General features: G+C 39.2%; 2 protein-coding genes and 1 long non-coding RNA gene across 4 annotated transcripts in view; 1 reads left to right on the top strand and 2 right to left on the bottom strand.

Annotated features, from left to right (window-relative positions):
* The window catches only part of CEP76 (centrosomal protein 76), a 35,009-nt gene extending 33,117 nt beyond the window's left edge, over positions 1 to 1,892 (bottom strand). For both annotated transcript variants that reach the window (XM_082697412.1, XM_082697411.1), the window contains exons 1-2: positions 1,391 to 1,892; positions 165 to 320 (exon numbers count right to left, since the gene is read on the bottom strand). In XM_082697412.1, coding sequence (XP_082553538.1) covers positions 165 to 320; positions 1,391 to 1,453 — 219 coding nt within the window. In that variant the 5' untranslated portion in view covers positions 1,454 to 1,892. The remainder of the gene's footprint in view (positions 1 to 164; positions 321 to 1,390) is intronic.
* On the top strand, positions 1,874 to 22,061 carry PSMG2 (proteasome assembly chaperone 2). Its single transcript, XM_082697421.1, has 7 exons — positions 1,874 to 2,092; positions 5,662 to 5,833; positions 9,537 to 9,595; positions 12,046 to 12,164; positions 13,013 to 13,186; positions 20,780 to 20,900; positions 21,748 to 22,061. The coding sequence occupies exons 1-7, from the start codon at positions 2,036 to 2,038 to the stop codon at positions 21,838 to 21,840; spliced, it is 795 nt and encodes a 264-aa protein (XP_082553547.1). The 5' UTR covers positions 1,874 to 2,035; the 3' UTR covers positions 21,841 to 22,061.
* LOC309847360 overlaps positions 8,829 to 23,383 on the bottom strand; it is a 55,496-nt gene continuing 40,941 nt past the window's right edge. Inside the window, exon 2 of the long non-coding RNA XR_014302424.1 lies at positions 8,829 to 9,275. This is a non-coding gene — a long non-coding RNA (uncharacterized lncRNA). The remainder of the gene's footprint in view (positions 9,276 to 23,383) is intronic.

Below are 23,383 nucleotides of genomic sequence, written 5' to 3' on the forward strand. Positions count from 1 at the left end.
CAATCAAGGGTAGAGTTAGCTTATCCTTGAAGTAAGGATATTACTAAACAAAAATGGTCTTGTTTTAAAGTGATTTGACTAAAAAGAAACCCCAAATATGGACCTTATAAGCAGCACTAAGCATGGGAACAAACTCAAAATTTTTCCCTTAACAGATTACTCACAGTAACAAAATTAAGTTCTTTCATCACATCATCAATGATCCCCCGACGTCTAAGGGCTTTGATCAAATCTTCTGTTGATAACTGTTGTTGATCTGGTGCCAATTCTTCCCTTATTGTCTCAGCGAGGATTTCCCTTATTCTGCCATGGACATCCATCTATGTGGAAAACTCGCATTACAATTTACATTCATGAAGCTATCAAACATTGCCAATTAACTAATTTCTTTCTAAAACACCCAAGGGGGGGAAAAAAGAGGGAAAGTGGATAGACAAAATTCAGGAAGGCTTCTCAAGCTAATAGTAAACGTAACATTGTCACTAGAAGTCAATGAGAATAAAGGCAAGACTTTTTAAAAGAAAAAAAATTTTAGGATGAATTTTTTTGGGGGGTACAAATTCTAGGAATAATTTCTGCTGGTTATCTACGTACTACCTTTGTTACCCTTTCCCCACAAGTAACACTCAACAAAAAAAGACCTTTTGAAAGAGGGTAGTATGATCAGGAGAACACAGACTTGGAGCAGGAAATCAAGAGAATGAATTTCAGCCTTGAACTTATTAGAGGTGACACTGAGTCAACTTTTTTACCCTTTATGAATCTGGAAAAAGTAGTGCCCTACCCAGATTACTGTGAGGCTTAGGTAAAAGATGCTAAACACTTACCACAAAGCCTTACATACAGGGGCACAATGAACGGTAGCTTGTATTACTTCAGCTTACCGCATTCAGCCAAGCACCTGAACAATGTCCTTGAACGCCCCACTATCACAAACACTTTCATTACAAAACCTTTAGTAACTTCCCTTTCGTGACTTAAGAACTGCTGATTTGGTTCAACTTCAAAGACACAAGTTTCACCCTTAAAGTAATTCTAATTCCTGAGTTCTGAATATCCACCTGCTCCAAACAACTTGTACTGGATCGGATACCCAGTAACCGCAGGATGAACGCTCCGGCGGCACAGCTGTGCTCTCTCTCTGCCGCGTTCCGTCACCTCAAACTCTCACCAGCACCTGTCCGCATTGTTCTCTTTCACCAAGGCTAGGAAGCAGCCCTGGGCTGCGACCCCGGACCCCGTCCAGCCCGCGCTCTGAGCCCCAGAGCCTGCGCTCGCGTCCCACGCAAACATGCGCCGCCGTCGACCGGATCTCGGGACGCCAGGCTGGGCGCTCAGGACCAAAGGCGGCCAGAGAGGCCCCCGGTGGCCCGGCGCCCGCGGCCCTCACCTTGCTCAGCTGCTGGTGGATGAGCTGCTTCAGCTCCGAGGCTTTCTCCGGAGGCAGCGACATCTTTGGGGCCGGCGCCTCACCGCGCTTCTCCCCGCTTCGGGCGCGTCCCACCCAGCCCCGGAATGCCAGTCGCCGCTGAGGAGAGCCGGCGCGCCTGCTTGGCCTCACGCAGCTCCCGCGGGGGCGCGACGCCGCGTCAGGACCGGCGCTGGGTGGGAGCCGAGGCAGCGGCGGCGCTCAACTGTTGCTTTCAAACGGCGCGGACTACCAGGGCTCGGGCTGCCCCCCTTCCTGCCTGATCGCCTCCGCCTGCCGCATCCTTCTCTGGGGGTCCGCATCCCGCGAGCTCAGCGCTCCCCACCGTCCTGCCCTGCCAACGTCTCCGCGGGCACTGCCCGTCCCCATCTTTCCCCCCGTCGCGGGCCCTTTGCGCCCTGCGGACGGGCAGAGATGTGGACGGACCCTTTAGGACCCCACGCCGAGCGCCTCGGCGGACCCCGCCCCGCCCCGCCCCGCCCCCGTCGCTAGGGGCTCTGGGGACTCCGACGCACCTACGCGGCGCGGCGTTCGCGGTTTCGCTTTTTCGGGACCTTGGTTTCTGCCGGCGCCGAGCTCCCCCGGTTCTCCCACATCTGTGCGACCATGTTCGTTCCCTGCGGAGAATCGGTCCCCGACCTCGCGGGCTACACCTTCCTAATGGTGAGTCTCCGCTTTCGCGAGCACCGCGTGCCGGGCTTGGGGTGCTTCTTCTCGAAAGATTTCTGAGGTGGCTCGCCACCGCGAGTCAAGGTGTTTCACCAGCCCTGGGACAGAGGGCGGTCCTTGCTTCTGTCTCAGGTTTGCAGCCTGCACTGCAGACAGGTGGTCGCTGGATGCGGCGCTATCACCATACGTTTCTGAGACGGGCGCTTGTAGTCTTCGTTGACTGTGAAACATAATGTGTTTGGTTGTTTCAGGTAACGTTGTGCATAGGTACGGGCCATTTTCTTTTCATTATATCCTAGAAAATCTTTCTTCAGCTAGTAGCAGAGCCAGTCGTAAGCTTGCAACACTTGGTCACTAACTAGGAAACTACAAGTGAGGTAATAAAAGTTATCTTCGTCAGCAGCTAACATAACGGTTTTACTGCTCCTAATATTGCCATATTCCGTCACTGTTTCAGTAAAGAGTGTGTAATGTAAAAATATTAAATAAGACTAGGTCTTTGTCCTCAGGAGGTGTGCAGTCTAGTTGGAAACACACGTAAACCAGTAAGGGCAATAAATGCAAGGATAGTACTTTGAAAAGGGTACAGAAGAACCCTAGGACTTATTGGGAGGGGGAGGGACACAAGGACCTGTTAAAAGTTTTATGTGTGGAATCCAGGGGCGGGGCAAGAGGGGGAACCTCATAGACACAGAGAACAAATTGATGGTTGTCAGAGGCGGGTGAGGACAAGGGCTGCTTGAAATGAAATAAAGACAGGGAAAAGGTACAAATCCCCAGTTATAAATAAGTCTTGGGTGTCAATTGTAGGGCGTGGTGTCTATAATAATACTGTATTGTGTGTATTTGAACCTTGCTAAGAGATAGATCTTAAAAGTTCTCATTACAAGAAAAATTTGTAACTGGTTGATTAATGTTAAGTAAACCTATTGTGGTAATCTTTTCACAATATATACATGTATCAAATTGTGTTATATACCTAAGACTGGTAAAAATGTTAATGTCAGTCATATCTCAGGTTTTTAAGTGATGGTAATCACTTTTGGGCAATTTTCACCTTAATGGTGTATTCAAGAAATATGAATGAATATTAAAATTAGTGTATGATAAGGTATTGAAAAGGGAAATTTTATGTAATTTCAAAGTATCTCCCTGAAAAATATTTATTTATCACAAAAGGGAAAGGTATCCTTGCAGGAGATGAAACATGTAAGTACTATATATTCCCATGTTTACTTTGGAGTAGAGACTTGACATCAGAATGAGGCAAAATTGAGTCCCTGATGTCAGGAAGTTATCTTAGGACAAGGAGAAGGGGGTGTGGGCGTGCTCTGAGAACTGGTACAACCTGGATGGGGTCTTAGGCTCGTTCTCTCAGGTAAGGATTTCAGGGTCTTGCCTGTTCATAGGCTGCAACCATATCAGTGGACCTTGAGTCCAGACTTCTCCAGAGACTGCTAGTAAGATACCTGGCAGAAGATTAAAATTTGTAGGGAAAGTAATGTCCAAAGGATTATTGGTGGTAACCTTGACAACAATAGAGCGGTGAAGGAAGGGAAGCCATATTGGAGTAGTTTGAATAAGTGGAAGAAGGGATGGAGACTTGTATATGTACGTATTTGTTGATCAATTCAGAAATAAAGTTCCTGGTTGCCTGGGTGGCTCAGCTGGTTAAGCAACTGCCTTCAGCTCAGGTTATGATCCCAGAGTCCTGGGATCGAGTCCCACATCGGGCTCCCAGCTCCGCGGGGAGTCTGCGTCTCCCTCTGACCTTCTCCTCTCTCATGCTCTCGCTCTCTCTTACTTTGTCTCTCTCAGATAAATGAATAAAATCTTAAAAAGAAAGCACAAAGTTCCTGCTTATGTTTTAGTGGGCAGCTGAGGAATTTTGAGTTCGAAGAGACACCAAGAAGTGAGGTGGTAGCTAGGGGAATATGTGGGATCAAGGGAGGGTATTTTAGAAGAAAAGATTACAACATGTGTGTATATGCTGATGGGAAGAATCCAATAGTGAAGAAAAGGTGGATGATGCAGGAGAGTGAGGGTCTAACTAAAGTAGCAAAATCCTTGAGAAGAGGAAAGGGAATTATAAGAGAAAACCAGGAGATTAATAGATGAGAACAATGAGAAGTGGGAGACCACCCTGAGGGACCCAGAGAAACAAGATGGAGGGGAAAAAAAGCAATTGCTAGAAGAATACAAAAGAAGAGCTACATTAAAGAGATACTTTGTAAATAGAATCAATGAAAATCAGATGAGTATTTGATGTGGTTGGTAAGAGAAAAGGGAGAAGTTTCTTGAGTTAGGTAATTAAATGAGTAATTGTTGCTCTTTTCAAAAATACAAAATGTGAGGACAAGTTTAGGCAGAAGTTTAGTTTTGTACATGTTGAATATGCATTGCCTATGAGATAACCATGTGGAGATACACATTAGGATCTGAAGTTTGGATAAATATTTTGGGCTATAGATAGAGATTTGACAGTTGGACTCTTTGAAGTCATGAGGATAAATATGCATGTGTGTTTAATGTGAAAAAAAGCTGACCCCAACCTTAGGCACTAACAAAGCAGATGGAAAGATGACCCAAGAGGACTTTACACTTGCCTTCCCACTGCTTGAAGTGTTCTTTTCCCTGGTCTTTTTGTGGCTGTCTTCCTTACGTCTTTCAGGTCCATAATTAACTGGTCAGCTAAAGTAATTCTTTTCTTGATCACCCTATTTAAAATTGCAACCAACCACATACATACGAACACTCTCACTTACTTTTTCTCCATAGCAGTTACAACTGTATATAGACATACCTCAGAGATATCAGGGGTTTGGTTTCAAACCACAGCAGTACAGTGGAATACCGCAATAAAGCAAGTCTAATGAATTTTTTGGTTTCCCAGTACATGTGAAAATTATCTTTATACTGTAGTCTGAAGTTTGCAATAGCATTCAGTCTAAAAAAACAATGTGCATACCTTAACTTTAAGATACTTTATTGCTACAGAATGCTGACTATCATCTGAGCTTTCAGTGAGTCACAGTCAATGATTGCAGATCAAATAATAACAAATAATAATAGTGAAAAAGTTTGAAGTGTTGAGAGATTTACCAAAATGTAACAGACACAAAGTGAGCAAATGCTGTTGGGAAAATGGTGCTAATAGACTTCCTTGAATGAGGGTTGCCACAAACCTTCAGTTTGTAAAAAAACACATTATCTGTGAAGCTCAATAAAGTGAAGCCTGCCTCTATTTCACTATTTTATTACATTAAACCACTCCGTCACTTGAATGGAAGCTCTATGAGGGCAGGAACTTTTGTCAGTTTGTCTTACTGCATTCCTAGTGCCTAGAGCAATGATAGACACATGGTAAGTGTTCCACAAATGTTAGATCAGTAGTCTCAAAAGTAGAGGAAGCCTCAGTGGCAGCTAATGAGTCTCCACAGCTATGACGTACCTGAGCATAACCATCCAAAGGCAGTCCTGTGATTAGTGTTTTCTGTCTAAACTTTAAAAAATGCTGGTAATTCAATGACTTAACGAACATTTTTGTGTTTTTATTATTTCAGCCAGCAGTATCTGTTGGAAATGTTGGCCAGCTTGCAATGGATTTGATTATTTCGACACTAAATATGTGTAAGATCGGTTACTTCTATACCGATTGTCTTGTGCCGATGGTTGGAAACAATCCATATGCAACTGCAGAAGGAAATTCAACAGAACTCAGTATAAATGCTGAAAGTATGTAAGACTTAAGCCTGTTTTATTCTGTTCTAAGGGAGAATGGTTTTAAATTAGATATAGATTCTACTGATACTGTTTTATAGCAGATGTGTACTCAGTGCCAGCTTTGTGCAGAATTTATGACCTGGTCACGTCCTGTTCTCTCACATCTGGTTCTTAGCCTTTTTGAAATAGCAGCTCCTATAATGACCATACTTCTTTAACTAGAATTTGAGGTGGTTGGTTTGTTTTTGTTTTTTTTTTTTAGCATTTTTTTTTTCCTTCTTTTATCCTCAGTTTTAATTTCTGTCTTTCTGGCAAGTATAAGCACCACTAATACCAAGAAAGGGGAAAAGAATTCCACCAGGTTCAGTTTATATGTTTAACATGCGCTACCTTACTTTAGCCTCGTAGTCATCCTTTCATATTATTATAGAATCCATAATAATGTAATGTCAATAAGGCTCAGAGAGATTGAGTTGCCTAATAGTACTAGTAGGTGTAGGCTTTTCCTATGCCATAAATCACACAGTTCTTCATTGGACTATCAAGCTTGATTAATTGGGGAACACAGTTGATACTGCACTGACCATTGTGTTTGTAATGTGGTACTACTCTTAGCTAGGAGGGGAAAGCCATTCATCATGAAGCACAGGAGTATCCACTTGCTTTGTCGGCAAGCTGCTCTGTTGGTTGCGCAGTTTTCTGTTTACAATTTTAAGGTGAAAGCCACAGGTGCTAGAATAGCATGAAAGACCATTAATGGGCTAAAAGACAAATGAAGAGCCTTTTTTTTTTGGTCCATCTTATTGATGGTGCCACTAGCTTGCAATAAGGAAATAAACTTATAAAAAGTAACCTTAAGGGGCACCTCGGTGGCTCAGTCAGTTAAGTGGCTGCCTTCAGCTCGGGTCATAATCTCAGGGTCCTGGGATTGAGTCCCATGTTGGGCTCCCTGCTCAGTAGGGAGCCTACTTCTCCCTCTGCCTGCTGCTCTCCCTGCCTGTGTCCTCTCTCTCTCTCACAAATAAATAAAATATTTTTTAAAAAGAAGTCCTTAATATTAAAATTCCTGCAGGAATGATGGCTCTGTTAACACAAGACTGAATTTCAGTTACTGCCTTAAAGGATAAAGGGAGTGTAAATGGTAGAACTAGAATTTATATACTTCCACTAATGATAACAACTATCATTTTATTGAGTATTTCCTATGAGCTGAACACTATGTGTTTATTTATTTTTTTTTTAAAGATTTTATTTATTTATTTGAGAGAGAGACAGTGAGAGAGAGCATGAGCTAGGAGAAGGTCAGAGAGCGAAGCAGACTTCCCATGGAGCTGGGAGCCCGATGCGGGACTCGATCCCGGGACTCCGGGATCATGACCTGAGCCGAAGGCAGTCGTCCAACCAACTGAGCCACCCAGGCGTCCCTGAACACTATGTGTTTAAATATATTAATTCATTTAATCCTCACAGCTACTCTTTGGGTAGTTTTATTGATGAGGAAACCATTGCACAGAGAAGTTAAGGTCACATGACTAATAATTGGTGTAAGTGAGCTTCTAAGCAAGGCTCTGAGATGTGGGCCATTCAGGCCTGTAATACACTTTCACTCTAGTAGAACACCCACTGGGTTTTCTCTGACATAAACATGCATCAAGTCAGTTGGGTAAAGTCCTTTAATCCACTTTATTATTAAGATAAGATATTTTAAAATAAATTATAAACATCATGACATTCTATCTTCAGGTATGCGTCTTTTAAGAACAATTTCTTGTATAGCTAAAATACCATCACGTTTAACAAAATTAGCAATTTCTTAGTGTCTTCATATACCCTATCATATTCTCATTGTTCCAGTGTACCCCAAAATGTCCTTTTTTTAAAATATTTTATTTACTTATTTGACAGAGGGAGAGATCACAAGTAGGCAGAGAGGCAGAGAGGCTTATGCTGAGCAGAGAGCCTGATGCGGGACTCAATCCCAGGACCCTGAGATCATGACCTGAGCTGAAGGCAGACGCTTTAACCCACTGATCCACCCAGGTGCCCCCCAAAAGATCCTTTAAAGTTAGTTTGTCTAAGCAAAGACCTATAGTAGTCATTTGATTATTGTGCCTCCGGAATTTCTTTTACTCTAGAGCAGTCTCTTCTTTTCCCCTTCTTCATGAAACTGACTTATTGAGGAAGAAACTGGACCCATTGTCTTATAGGACGTCTCACTTGCTACATTTGATTATTTGTCATTTGACTTGTCATTTGACTTATACCTGCATATCTGTTCCTCTAGTCTCTGTATTTTCTGTAACAGTACTTAGATCCAAAGGCTTCATTAGATAAAAGCTAAATATTTTGCACCAGAATACATGAAAGGTGATGTTGGTTTCATATTTTATCACTTCAGCAAAGTAATGGGAAGCAGGATCTTAAAAAAGATAAGCATGATGCACTGATGGAGAACATGAGTGTTGCTATTATAGGAGCTGGTGTATCTTAACATTTTACCCATTCCCTACAGATACATCTCTTCCTACTATGTCTGTTGAATTGCAGTGGATGTGTATGTCAGAGATAGATTACAGGCCTGAATGGCCCACATCTCAGTCTCTTTCCCCTAAATTTGTGCTCTTTTCCCTAGTTCCAAACTTTCTTCTCTTGCCTCCTTTGTCCTGAACATAACTGGTAGTCACTAGACTTGCTGATGCACCATAGCCCCTAGTCACACCATACAAGATACTCCCCAAACAAGATACTCCCCAAAAGACCTAAAACTGGAAGGACATGAACTACCAAAGGATTTGCTGAAGGCTGGGTTATTTACTGTAACTAAGAGCTTACTCTTCAGCACAGGAGCCTAATCATGCTTCCAAGAGACTCCATATTTCATTCTTGGTTCATTTCAGAGCTTCTTGTTTTTGGGCAGGGATATGTTAAACATCAGCAAAGTAGGCCCTTTCTAGAATGTGATGAAGGTTATGGATCCTTTTCCCAGAAGAAGAGCACACACATTGACTCACAGAAAATTTTACATTTATTTTGCATGTTCTCTTTCAGAAACTCCTAAAGAACACAAATGTGCCTATTTCAGAGATTTTATCATATGGCTAACATCTTTTGCATTTTATTTTTCTCTTAATCCCAGTGAGTTTTGCTGTTCTCTAACAGAAGAGGGGAGAATATCAGAAACTAAAAACATTCTTAAGAATGATTTTATTTGTCATAATGCCAGAAGTTTCCAGAGGAATACTTCTCTGGTTTTGCAGTCAGAGAAGAAGAATAATTTTTGATATTTTCTTACAGTTATCTTGTCAGGCACGCCTGTGTGGCTCAATCCATTAAACGTCTGACTCTTGATTGCAGCTCAGATCATGATCTCAGGGTTGTGAGATCAAGCCCCACACTGGGTTCTGTACTGGGCATGGAGCTTGCTCAAGGTTTGTTTTCTCTCTTTGGCCCCAACCTATAAAAAAATAAAAATAAAATACATAAACCATTAACTCGACAGAAATGAATCTGTTCTGTAGAATAAAGGTCACAGATGCATTTTAAGGTACTATTAAAATATTTTAACTGAATGATATAGTTCATATGTTTTATATTTATTTATTGAAAATGTTAGGTATAAAAGTTCTTACAATTCAATTTTAGTTTTTATGTTAGTAATTTTATTTGTATGACTCCATCATTTTAAGTATCTTATTTCATTTTTTTGTCTTTGTAGTATATGCATTGCCTTCGAAGAAGCTGGTGGCTCTTCAGTTAAGATCCATTTTTATTAAGGTTAGTGTATTTGTCATTTTAAAGTGATCAAATTTAAATATAATGAGAAAATACTAAGTATTATTGAGAATGAAGATTCAAAACTCAGTTCTGCTCTTTTTACTGTATGTACAATTAAGAAAAGTGTGGTTCTATAGAGAATATTACAAAATTTCAGAGGTGTTACCATTGTTTTATGATTATATTGAAAGGACTTGGGACATACAGGGTAGGTCTTATGTATTCTCTTCAGGTAGCATTGGTGAAAACATTTAAGCATAGGAATATTTTCGGTTTACTCCATTTGTGTTGCATTTCAACCAGTGGCATATACATTTAAATTACGTATGTGTCAGAATAAATTCTGAATCTTCTTTTCCTCTTCCACTGCTACCACTATTGTTCAAACCACTGCTACACGTTCCCACAAATACCTAATATTCTATTTGTAAATAGCACCACCAGTGATCCTTTAAATCTAAATCAAACACATCACTTCTCTCTTCAAACCCTCTGGGGGCTTCCTGTTTGATTCCCAGTGAACTCACAGCCCTTACTTTGGCTTATCCTGGTTCTACCTCTGTCCTGGTGCAGTACCCACTAGCTATATGTAGCTATTTAAATTTTGATTGGTAAGCTAAAAGTAAATAAAATTAAAAACTAGTTTCTCCTTTACACTAGTTACATTTGAAGTTTCCATAGTAACATGTGGCAAGCAGCTGCCATAAAGAGCTCTGCTTTTATTACAGAGCGTTCTCCTTGACAGCTGCTCAACCTGGTCTAACTTAGAGCTCATTGCCTGTTTCCCTCTTGCACTCAGCCATACTAGCTGCTCTGTTGTTCAGACAGATTAAGCTCACTCCTGTCCCAGAGTCTTTACATTGTTCTTCCTGCCTGGAATACTTTTCCCCTAGATACCTAAATGGCTCACTTCCTTCAGTCCTTGCTTAAATGTTACCTCATCAGAAATGCCTTCCCTGACCACCCTTTCTGTGGTCTTATCCTGGGGTGGTTTTCTTCACAGCTTCTCACTACTTGGCATATCATATATTTATCATTTACAACTAGTATAAAGTGAGTTTTCTGAGAGAAGTGACAATGTGTCATTCACTCTTATATCCCCACCTTCCAGAATAGTGCCTAGCATGTAGAGAAGCACTTGGTCAATACTGGTTAAGTGGATTAAATACCATCTTTTGGGAGGTCAGAAATATGTCAGCTGAAACACGGGAAGTTTAAGCATTTTCCCTGAGACACATGGTCTGTGTAGGAGGTAAAGCCAGCATTCTAGACCAGGCAGCTTGACTCCAGAGCCTACTTCTCTTAATCATACTGTACCACCTTACTATTTCAAAAGCTAGCTATTTCTTATCTGCATTTTAAATTCTTTCATATTTTATTAACAGTCTGTGAAGAGTTTCCATAAAGTGAGTTTTTCTCCCCAAAATTTCATAACCCACTTTCCAGATTAACCAGCTGTTAACATCTTGCCATACCTGCTTTTTCTACTCTATTTCCATGTGCATGCACAGTTTCCTTCTGCCAAAGGATCCAAAAGTAGGCTACTGATGTCATCATATTTTACCCAAAAATACTTCACCATGCATCTTTCAAGAATAAGGACATTCTCGGGTGCCTGGTTGTCTCATTGGATTAAGCCTCTGCCTTCAACTCAGGTCGTGGTCTCGGTGTCCTGGGATCGAGCCCCACATTGGGCTCTCTGCTCAGCAGGGAGCCTGCTTCCCCCCTCTCTCTGCCTGCCTCTCTGCTTACTTGTGATCTCTCTCTGTCAAATAAATAAAATCTTAAAAAAAAAAAAAAAAAGAATAAGGACATTCTCTTTCACAATCACAGCAGCATTCTCTAAGAAAATCAGCATTTAATGAATTATTCAGTAGTATCATAAGACATAGTCAAATTTCCCAAGTTGTCCCTAAAATATTCTTCAAATCTGGATCCAATCAAGTTTCACATGTTACATTCGGCTATAATATCTTTTTAGTTGGTAGCCATTGATGTAGAAGTGGCCTTTTTCTGTTCTTCATAATACTGACGCCTTTGAGGATCAGTGCCAGATATTCGGCATCCTAGGTTCACCTGATTATTTTCTAATTATGTTCCGTTAAGAAATTTCTAGCCAGAACATCTCATAGATGTCCATGTGATAGTTTTTAAGTAATTATTACTCAAGTAGAGAACTGAGAAATTTTCCTTTACCAGTCAGAATAGAATTTTTTTGAAATCTAGATTCCTCACGATTTATTTAATTGTAAAGATAGAATAAAAAATTCATTGCTCTGCATCCCTCGTCTTTACTTTAAGGACAGTAAGTGAATCTGAAAATAATTACAATTTTATATATATGAATTATTTATCATCACATAAGGTCGATAAAATATTTTAAAGGATACTATTATATGCTAAGATCTAACTTTTAGACTTTCTTTTTATTCTTTCAATGATATACGAAGTATAAATCAAAACCATTCTGTGAAAAACTGCTTTCCTGGGTGAAAAGTAGTAACTGTGCCAAAGTCATTGTTCTTTCAAGTAGTCATTCATATCACCGGAATGATCTACAGCTTCGCAGGTATGTTTTTGCCTTTGAAAAATTTTGTTATGTTTTACTCTGTATTATTATGGTGTCTCTATTGAAAAGCTAAAATAAGTTTTTAAAACCATGTATATCTTTACCTCCCCTCTCTGGAATTTAGATAGAACAAAGTCAAGAGATAGGAGAGAGTATGGTTAGGTAGTCCTATGATTGGGACCCAAGGAAGGCTTTGGTATAAAGATAGAGATGGTTCTGGAACTGTGCTTAGATTGTTTGGTATTGTCTGTGGCGACATCACAGAGCTCAGCTGATGAAGAAAAAAAGAGAAAGGGTACCTAAGATTTACTGGATGATAATTTTTTGGAAGACTGGATTCACATTTCTATTCATTTCGCCATCACAGAAACCCAGGCATGTCAGACTGAACTCCTAGCTAAATAGAAGGCAAAATATCCAAGAAATAGATTTATTTCATTATTTCATTTTCATTTATGCACCAAAAAATCATGATGAAGGAAACATTAGCCAAGACGAACCTTTCAAAATTGGAGCTAATTTTTAGTAATCTCATGATAGATACAACACATCTAGGAATCTCACAAAAAGCTTCATGGCCAGAAGGGAGCAGAGCTGTGGGAAATAGGTTATCTTCATGATGGCCTTGCCTTAGTTAAAATTGGCCTGTCTTTATACTCTCTCCTCTAAGTATGTAAATAGCAAGCCAGAGCAGTATTTTTACATGTTATTCTTCTGTAGACTGCTGAGCCTTGTGCTTTGCTTTAGCAACAGACTATAGAGAGAACAAACATTTGCTTAAAAAACTTGCCTTAATGTTCATATTTTTTGGTGGGTTTTTAGAAAGTTAATTATATGTTTGCTTCCAGTACTCCCTTCAGGTACCTACTCACACCTTGTGTGCAAAAAAGTATTCAAACTAAAATAACGAGCCTTAACTGGGAAGAAATGGAAAAAAGCCCATGCATTCCTGAAATAAGTGATTCTGAGTTTTGTATTCGTATTCCTGGAGGAGGTATCACAAAAACACTTTATGATGAAGGGTGAGTTTGTTTGTTTGTTCATTTGTTCCCCACCTTATTTAAAAATTAAGAGGAGTACCTGGCTGGCTCAGTCAGAAGGGCATGTGACTCTTGATCCTCAGGGTAGTGAGTTTATTAAATACCCACATTGGGCATGGAGCCTACTTTAAAAAAAAAAAAAGTGAAAGTAAGATAAGTGGGAGAGTGTGTTGGATTCTATTGGAACTTTGAAAATATCTTTATAAAATAGGTACTCTTACATTCAGGGGAAAGATTGAAATTTAGTCTTAGGAGAATTGGTTCTTAAAATACCAAATTTAATGTTTTATAATGTGCAGCATGTTAAGGATCCTGAAACTTACTCTCTGCAACCTCTACAATCAGTCTTTTTTTAAATTATGGTAAAATATATGAAACATTAAAACATTAATGTAACTGTTTTTAAGTGTACAGTTAATTGCCATTTATGAATTCACAGTGTTGTATATCAATCACCAACTATCTGCTTTCAGATCTTTGTCATTGTTCTAAACAGAGCATCTACATTTATCCAATAACAACTCCTATTCAAAATCCATACTAAGGTCTTTACCTTCATTTCTGATTTTAGTAATTTGAGTCTTTTTTTCTTCTCAATTTTCTTGATCTTTTCAAATAACCAACTTTTGGTTTTATTGATTTTTCTCTTATTTTTCTGTTCTCTATTTTATTTATCTCTACTCTAATCTTCATTATTTCCTTTCTTCTGCTAACTCCAGATTTAGTTTGCTTTTATTTTTGTAGATCCTAAGCGTAAACTCTGGTTATTAATCTGTGAAATTTCTTTTTTTAAATGTGCATTTGTAGCTCTTACTTTCCCTCTTAATCTGCCTTAGCTGCATCTCCTAAGTTCAGCATGTTGTTTACATTTTCATTCACCCCTAAATTTTCTAATTTACCTTGTGATTTCTTCTTTGACCAATTAGTTGTTGGATATTGTGTTGTTTAATTTCCACATATTTGTGAATTTTCCAGTTTTTCTTCTGTTATTGATTCTGGGATCATGCTGTTGTGATAAAAAAAAGACATTTTGTGTGATTTTAATCTTTTTCATTTATCAGGTGTTCTTTTGTGCCCTACCAAAGGTCTGTCCTGGAGAATGTTCTGTGTGCACTTGAGAAAAATGTGTATTCTGCTTTTGTAGAGTATTCTGTATGTATCTGTTAGGTCTTAACCAGTGTTGTGTACGTCTTCTCTTTCCTTCTCAGTCTGCATGTAGGCTGTTGAAGTCTCCAGTCATTACTGTAGCACTGTATGTAGTTCTCCCTTCAGTTCTCTCAGTGTTTGCTTCATAATTTGGGGGCTCCTGCTTTGTGAATATGTCTTTATATTTGTTATGTCTTCTTGATGAATTGGCTCTTTTATCAATATATAATGGCCTTCTTGGTCTTTCATAACAGTTCTTGAAGTCTATTTTTTCTGATATTTGTATACCCATGCTGCTCTCTTGGTTACTATTTATATGGAATATCTTTTTCCATCTCTTCACTTTCAAACTGTGTGTATCCTTATATTCAAAGTAAGTCTCTTGTAGACAGTACATAGTAGGATCATGTTTTTTAATCCATTCTGCCAATCTGTCTTTTGATTAGAGAATTTAATCCCATTTGCATTAAAGGTAATTAGTGATGAAGGACTTACATTTTGCTCTTTGTTTTCTATATATCTTATAGCTTTTTTTGTTCTTCATTTGCTGCTTTGCAGCCTTCTTTTGTGCTTAGTTGATTTTTTATAGTGACCTCTTTTGAGTCTCTTCACATTTTCTTTTGTGTATGTTCTATAGATACTTTCTTTGTGGTTTCCATGGTGATTGCATATAACATTCTAAAGTTGTAACAGTCTAATTTGAGTTGATACCAATTTAACTTCAACTGCACACAAAAACTACTCCCATACACACTGCCTCCCCCAACCCATTGTGATACTGTTGTCACAAATCATATCTTTATATATTATGTGCCCAATAACAGATTTATGGTTGTTTTTGTGCATTTTTCTTTTAAATACTCTGCAGTCACTCTTGATTAGTCTTTGGGAATCATGAACTTCTAGAAGGCAAGTGAAAGTAAAGGTGGAAATTAGAAAGAGGTCTTTTTTTTTCTTTTAGCCCCTTTTTCATAAATTGATTTGTATGACTTACATGATGACCCAGCCGGCCATCAGATTTATAGACACTTACACTGTCCCTATTTTTGCCTGCCCTTAGCTTTCTGTCTCATACGACCCGAGGCTAAGTTTGGGGCTAACCAGAAGGCCATGCTGTATGCTTCAACTCCCTCTGACTCTTCCTTGCCGGGAGTTGATGTACCTGGTGGGTTCGTGGATAACAGAGCCAACGGTTATGAAGAGGGGGAGGACAGCATTTAGTGGTCTCAGGAAAGAGGAGCAGGAGTGTCTGGCTCCTGGTCTTTCCAGTTTAGAAAAGGCACTGGGCCAGGTAGGGACCACAGGAGCTGAAGCCCGCCTGCCCTTCTCTTTTTTCCCCTCGGTTCTATGTTACAAGAGTTGCTTGAGACCGTTTCAGATGATTATTTAATTTGTAAATATTGTACAAATTTTTGTACAAAATTGTACAAAGCTCATAGTCTACTCCCTCCTCTCCCTTGAGGAGAGATGAATGAACAGCATCTTTTTGTGCTGTCAGTGGTGGCTTTAGAGGAGCTTTAGAGGTGGCTTTAGAGAGATAACCTAGAAGAAATTTAAATATATCTGTGCCATCATTGCTCGAAGTCAACCAATAAATCTGCCTCCTTACTAAACATAATACATATCGGAGTGTAAACCTAGCCTTAGCAAATAGAACGACTGATTTGCTTGTCCTAAAATCTACATTGTGACTCTTGCATGACCCGAAGAAGTCATAATAGTAACACAAGTAGTAGTCATGGTAATAACTCATTAAGGGCCTGGCACTGTTCTGTGCACTTTATGTGTATTAAATTACTTAATTCTCCTAATAAGCTCATAGGTATATGTTAACCACGTGTTATGAATAAGAAAACTAAAGAGCAACAAGATGAAATACGTGCTAAAAGCCATGTGGGTAATCTGTGGCAGAGCCAGGAGTCAAACGTAGACATCTGGCCTCAGATCCTGCACATCTAACCACTTCATTCTGGAGCTAGCATTCATGGTTCACGATCACATGAGCTTTATTCTTTGTCTAAAAGGTGAATTTGTTCCTTGTTATTTATAATTACTTTTGCCACTGCTCCTTTCCAAAATATTCAAGACTTCTCAGAAAGGATACAGGCATTTCAGGTTGTTTTCCCAGTACAGCTTGTTTTGTCTGTCTCTGGCCATACTTGTGTACCATTTCAGCTTTCTCTTTGTCTCTGAAAATCTACTCTATTCCTATTAAAACCATCATTCCTTCCCATTTTTCTTTTCCTAGTCTGTCATTTCTGTTTTTACTTCTTTTCCTCTCTAGCACATTCCGCATAGTATAAAATATCACTTCAAGTATTCTTTTGGTGGAGGCCCTGGCTACGTAACCATCCTCTGCACCTGCCCTACAGACCACCAGCTAGCTTTCAGTCCTTCTCTTGCTTCATTCAGGCCACATCACATAGTAGCTTAGACTGCTGTTAGTCTGATTGGACTGCCATAACAAAATACCGTCAGCGGGGTTGGTTAAACCCCAAGTTTATTTGCTCACAGTTCTGGAGGCTAGAAGCCTGAGATTGGGGAGCCAGCATGGTTGGATTCTGGTGAGGGCCCTCTTCATGGCTTGCAGAGGGCTACCTTCTGGCCATATCCTCACATGACAGAGAGAGACCTCTCATTTCTTCCCTCCTTATAAGACCACAGTACTGGGCGCCTGGGTGGCTCAGTGGGTTGGGCCACTGCCTTCGGCTCAGGTCGTGATCTCAGGGTCCTGGGATCGAGTCCCGCATTGGGCTCTCTGCACAGCGGGGAGCCTGTTTCCTCCTCTCTCTCTCTCCCTCTCTCTCTCTCTCTGTCTCTCTCTGCCTCTCTGCCTGCTTGTGATCTCTCTCTGTCAAGTAAATAAATAAAATCTTTAAAAAAAAAAAAAAGACCACAGTACTGTCAGATTAGGTCCTTCACTTTATGACTGATTTAATCCTAATTACCTGCACAGATCTTTCTCCAGATATAGTTGCATTGGGGTTTAGGGCTTCAGTTTTGGAGGGACATGGGTTTGGTCTGTAGCAGCTGCTATCAAGATCTTTTGAGTGATTCCCCCTGCTTCCTCCTTACTCGCTCTGTTCCATCTCGAGTGTTGTTAGAATTAAAATTCAAGACTGATCACAACATCCCCTGAGTAAAGTGCATCAGCAGTTTTACTTGCTGTGTGCAGAATCTGGGTCATACTCCCCATATAAGGCCCTGCAGGATTTCCTTGCCTGGCTCATTCCTTGGTGCCTTGGACTCCAACTAAATGACTAGCAGCCAGTTTCCTAAAAGCTGTCTCATTCTTCCTTCCCTTGTCTGGTGTACTTTTCTCTCTTATCTACCTTGCAAAAACTAACCCCGTTTCCAAGAGTCACCTCACAGAGCACTCCTTGTGCCCTCCCTTGCTTCTCCCTTCTGCACAAGGACTCTTTGTATTCTCACAGCTCTCTGCTCCTTCACGCTGACTTGTTAGTTCTTTACAAATCAGATTTGCTATCTTGCCATCAACAACTAGAAATTGGACAAAATTAATGAAACAACTTTTTCAGACATTGGATAGCAAACAGCACACAGTTGTGGTCCCTGAGAGAAGACAAGTAAGTCCTACGGTCGCCCCTGCTTTCTCCTTACAGATACTTTGTGGACTACAGCACAAAGAAGGGGAGGGAACCTGAGCAGAGTGGTCTTGCTGAGTTGAGAAGGCAGATATCATGATTGAGGAATGCTGGGACACCTGGAATGAATGAGGCAGAGAACCAGAAAAGGGCTATTCAAGAAGAGCCTTAGGGGTCTCCCTGAGTCTTTGTCAGAATTCTGAGCCACGTGTGTAGGGCAAAACTCCATGAGACCAAAGAATAACTTCTGGGTAGGTGTAAACTTGCTCACAAAGTTAGTGATGATAGCAAAATATTATAAAAGTTAGACGTACTCATCATAGAACATTTGGAAAATGTAGAATAGCCCAAAGAAATAATATTTATAATACACAGCTCTATCACCCAGAAGTAACTACCATTACTAATTTTTCACTTGTTCTCTTCCCAACTCCTTTAAAATATACTTGAATTGAATGTGTGTGTACCTGCAAGATAAGTCTAACTTAAACTTTAGAGTTCATCCTATTTAAAAATGTTTCTCACAAAATCAGTTTTAATTTTCTAATGCAAATCTTTCATTTATAATCAAACCCATGTTTAATGTTCAGTGCAATTATACATTCACTGCAATATAGAATTTTTGAAATTGAGAAAACTATTTTTGCTAAATTATTTATAACATATATATTAGCCTTCCCATTATGAGAACAAATATGTATTCTGATTTCTGGAAAAGATAATATTTGTTACCCTAATGATAGGTGGTAGCAGTGGTGTGGCTGACCTGAAATCTCTCATATTTAATTGGAATCAAAGTACATTTATAATTTAATAATGGATGTATTTCATGTGCTAGATTTTGATGTCACAGAGAGTAATAAAATTAGCCATTCTCCACTTTCCATTTTTACAGAGAGCACCAGAGGGTGGTATTAAAACTATCATGCTACTCTTCATGTTACAAACTAGTAGTGGAAACATTGTAAATTCAAGACCTACCCCTGCATTTTTGAACTTAGAGGCTTGAAAATGAAGGCACAGCAAGGGAAGCTAGCCTCTCTCTAAGCAGGAGCCATTTCTCAGGCTAACAGAGCATGAATGTTTAGGAACTAGAATCTTCTGAGTCATCATGGCTCACAGTGCTACCATACAAAGCTCAAGAGCCCTAAAGATATTTGAGGATTACAAAGTGAGATGATGTAACTAGTGCTAACAACTTTCGATTTCCTATATTTATTTATTTTAGGGAGAGAGGGAGCATGCAAGCGGGGGTGAGGGGCAGAGGAAAGGGGAGAGAGAGAATCCCAAGCAAACTCCACCCTCAGTGTGGAGTCCAGTGTGAAGCATAATCTCACGACCCTGAGATCCTGACCCAGACTGAAATCAAGAGTTGAACACTTAACTGAGTAAGCCACCAAAGCACCCTGGCCAATTTTTGATACTTAGAGACTGAGATGCAGTGGGAGGCTCTCCTGTACATCTGAGACTTCTGAACCTACTTCTCAGAGTCTTCTCCACATCTGAAATCCCCTGCTTAGAAACCCAACTCACCTTTATTTCTGTCGCTGTCTGTCAGTGAGAACGCATTTTCCTCATAGTCCTTGGTTTTAGAGTATTAAAAATAATTTTTGCTTTTTTTGGCAAACAGGAAGCTTTTTGCATTTATTTATCTCCATCTCATCACTAGCTTAAGGCATTTATAGCTACAGTTAAGAGACCAAAAGACCTTCCAAAAGACCTGGATTCAAGTCCCACCTCTGCCACTGCATAGATAGAGAACTTTGAGTATGTTAACTACATTTCAAACCCTTTAAACTTCAGTTACTTTATTGTCGTTCTTGCGGGCCGAGAGCGACACTTTATTATAATAGCTAGCACATACATGGTACTGACTATGTATTGGGCACTGTTTTAACCACTTTGCCTCCACTGCCTCCTTTATACCTCACAACAACCTGTGAGGGAAGTTCTGTTGTGTTCCCTCTTTTACAAATGATACACACTGAAGCTCTGATTAAGTAACTTGCTCAACATGTCTGGTAAGTGACAGAGCTAGAATTTGAATCCAGGCATTCTGTCCATGTTCCCATTATCCCAAACTGATTCAGTTATAAAATGGAGATAATTATAACTTCCTCAAGAATTGTTGTAGGGATAGAACTATAAAATATGCAGATAGTGCTTAGCACATAATAATCACTTAGTAGATGGAATCTGTAAGAAGTAATAGTAAAGGGGTACCTGGGTGGCTCTGTTGGTTAAGTGTCTGCCTTCAGCTCAGGTCTTAGTCTTGAGGTCCTGGGATCTAGCCCCGTCTTAGGCTCCCTGATCAGTGGGGGGCCTCCTCCCTCTCCCTGTACCGTCCCTCATATTCCCTCTTGCTATCTCTTTCTCTCAAATAAATAAATATCCTTAAAAAAAAAAGTAATAGTAAATTTTTTCCCTTTATTCAGTTCCACAGTTTTCTCTCACTGCTTTAGGTTATTAGTAACAAGGGTGTTATTTTCTTTCAATCTCCCTGCAGTCGTGCTTCTGAAAATCACTATCTTCTACAGCAGATTTAGGAAGTAGAACATACTTCGGTGGGGACAATTTTTCATGCAGGCTTATATGAGACACAAGATGCCCAACGTGGGCATTAAATGGCTTCTAATCCTGTCCCACAAATAGCATATATCTGGAGCAAAGGGGAATAAATAAGTAATCTTATTAGAAGTCTTCCAGAAATCTTCTCCTTGCCTAAAACCTGGCAGATTGTCTTAACTATAAAAATAGACACAGAATAGAATCAGCATCTTGTATCCATAGAAGAATACTTAATTATCCTCTGTATTTGTTGCAGCTGTTCTAAAGAAATTGCAATGGTGATTCTGCTGAAATTTGTTTCAGAAGGAGACAATATCCCAGATGCATTAGGTCTTGTTGAGTATCTTAACGAATGGCTTCAGATACTTAAACCATGTGTAAGTTTTACTATACCTTAAGCCTCTGATTTCTCTATATATTTATAAACATTTTTATTCTATATAAGTAGACCAAATAAGTGAGAATTTGTTAAGTATAGATACATCTTTATATAAAATTTAGTTTAGTTGAACTTTTGAAAAGAGAAGAGCGCATTTAACCAACCAGTTGTCTACAGTTGTTTCATTAACACTGATTTTCCAGAAAGGAAAATCTTAAGTACTTTATTGTGTTAATTGTTCATGTTGCATTAATTAAACTAGGCACATTCTTAGAAGAATAAACAAATGTCTTTAGAATTCAGGACTTTTTTTTTTTAAGGAAAGTGAAACCTGTTTATGTGAGCAATACTATAACTATTGAATATGCATTATAATTAAAATACTGTTCTATATTACGACATAAAAGCATTACACCCAGGAAATCAGTTAGCTTTTAGGCATAATAGAAGTACCATAATGATATGATAGATACTTTTTTATTCATGGTTTTGCTAGGAACAAATTGATATAAATCACAGAGCACTGATTTTTTTTATTATTATTCAACCCCTGTTCCTTTCAAGTATGATTTTACTTGATAGACTCCATAGCCTTTCTGGCATATCTTTATGATTTGGAACTTAAAGAAATTTATCTTCAGTTAACATAAAAAGAAAAAAAAAGAAATATATTGCTTTGTTTTCCCTTACAGTAAAACTCAGCTAAAAATGCCAGGACCAAAAAGAACAAAAACTAAAAAAAAAAAAAAAAACCTAGAGAAGGGAGAGTATTATGCTACTTAACTGCTAAAAGGGAATTTGATGGTAAAATTGAAGGATTAAAGTATTTTGTTCTTCATTTACAGTGTGATGACCCCACAGCATCTGCCTTGCGGTGGAAAATGCCAAGTTCGTGGAGATTGCTCTTTGGCAGTGGTCTTCCCCCTGCACTTTTTTGACCTTTTTTCAGTTTTATACCTTATGTCCCAAGATACTTATTACCAACACAACTATTAACTATATAGAAAGCTACATTATGTAAGAATGTATTAGAAAATAAATCTTTACTTTTCACAAAAAAAAGCTCAAAGAAAATGGATTAACAAAAAAGTTGTTTTGCCATGCTTTTCACTATATACAACAAATGTAAATTTTGTACAATAAAATATTTCCTAAGTAATTTGTCTGAAATACATTTTTTTTTAACTCAGACTTTTATATTAGTTTCCTGTTTCTGCTCTAATAAATTACCACAAACTTAGTGATTTAGAACAGCACAGTTTATATCCTGCAGTTCTGGAAGTCAGAAGTCCAAAAATAGAAGAAAACTTAATAATTCTCTGTATCTGTTGTAACTGTTCTAAAGAAATCCCAGTGGTGGTTCTACTGAGATTTGTTTCAGATGAGACAATATCCCAAATGCATTAGGTCTTGTTGAGGATTTTTTTTTTTTAAAGATTTACTTGTTTAAAATTTTTAGAGAGAGAGAGTGCGAGTGAGGGGAGGGACAAAGGGTGAGGGAAAGAGAGAATCCCCAAGCAGACTCCCTTCTCAGTGTGGAGCCTAATGCAGGGCTTAATCCCAGTATCATGAGATCATGACCTGAGCCAAAATCAAGAGCTGGCAGTTTAACAAACTGAGCCACCCAAGTGCCCCTGGGCTAGAGTATCTTGATGAATGGCTTCAGATAATCCACTGGGCTAAAATAAAATCTCTAGAAACCAATACCAAGGAAATGGAGATCTATTGATTATATGACAATTGAAAATTTCTTAAGGAAGCACAATGATCAAGACAACAGTGAATGAAAAAAATGAGAGAATATCAACGAAGAGACACTAAGAACCATATAGAATTCTGAAAATTTTACTAGAGGGGTTCAACAGATTTGATTGAGCAGAAGAAAGAATTGGCGATTCTGATCATTGAAATTGTCAAAGGAATAAAAAAAAATAATGAAGGAACATGGAGCAAGCCTAAGGGACCTATAAAATAGCACAAAGTGGACCAATATATGCATTATGAGAGTCCCAGAAGGAGAAAAGAGTGAGAATGAGACAAAACATATTTGAAGAAGGGCTGGAAATTTCCCTAATCTTTTTTTTTTTTTTTTTAAGATTTTATTTATTTATTTGTCAGAGAGAGAGCGAGCGAGAGTGAGCACAGGCAGACAGAGTGGAAGGCAGAGTCAGAGGGAGAAGCAGGCTCCCTGCGGAGCAAGGAGCCCGATGTGGGACTCGATCCCAGGATGCTGGGATCATGACCTGAGCCGAAGGCAGCTGCCCAACCAACTGAGCCACCCAGGCGTCCCTGGAAATTTCCCTAATCTGAGGAAGGAAATGGACATTCAAATTTTGAGAAGCTCAAAGGATTCCAAATAGAATGAACCCAAACAGCCCCACATCGAAGACTATAGTAAACAAACAAAACAAAAACAAAAAACCTCAAAAATAGAGGACAGAGAATCTTGAAAAGCAACAGGAAAAATGACTCATATTCAAG

This window comes from Mustela nivalis (assembly GCF_964662115.1).
Source record: "Mustela nivalis genome assembly, chromosome: 14".
Taxonomy (NCBI): domain Eukaryota; kingdom Metazoa; phylum Chordata; class Mammalia; order Carnivora; family Mustelidae; genus Mustela; species Mustela nivalis.

Coding starts and splice junctions, on each gene's coding strand:
- PSMG2 (XM_082697421.1), top strand. CDS start 2,036: ATGTTCGTTCCCTGCGGAGAATCGGTCCCCGACCTCGCGGGCTACACC. Junction 2,093..5,661: donor CGGGCTACACCTTCCTAATG/GTGAGTCTCCGC, acceptor TTATTATTTCAG/CCAGCAGTATCTGTTGGAAA. Junction 12,165..13,012: donor AATGATCTACAGCTTCGCAG/GTATGTTTTTGC, acceptor GTTTGCTTCCAG/TACTCCCTTCAGGTACCTAC.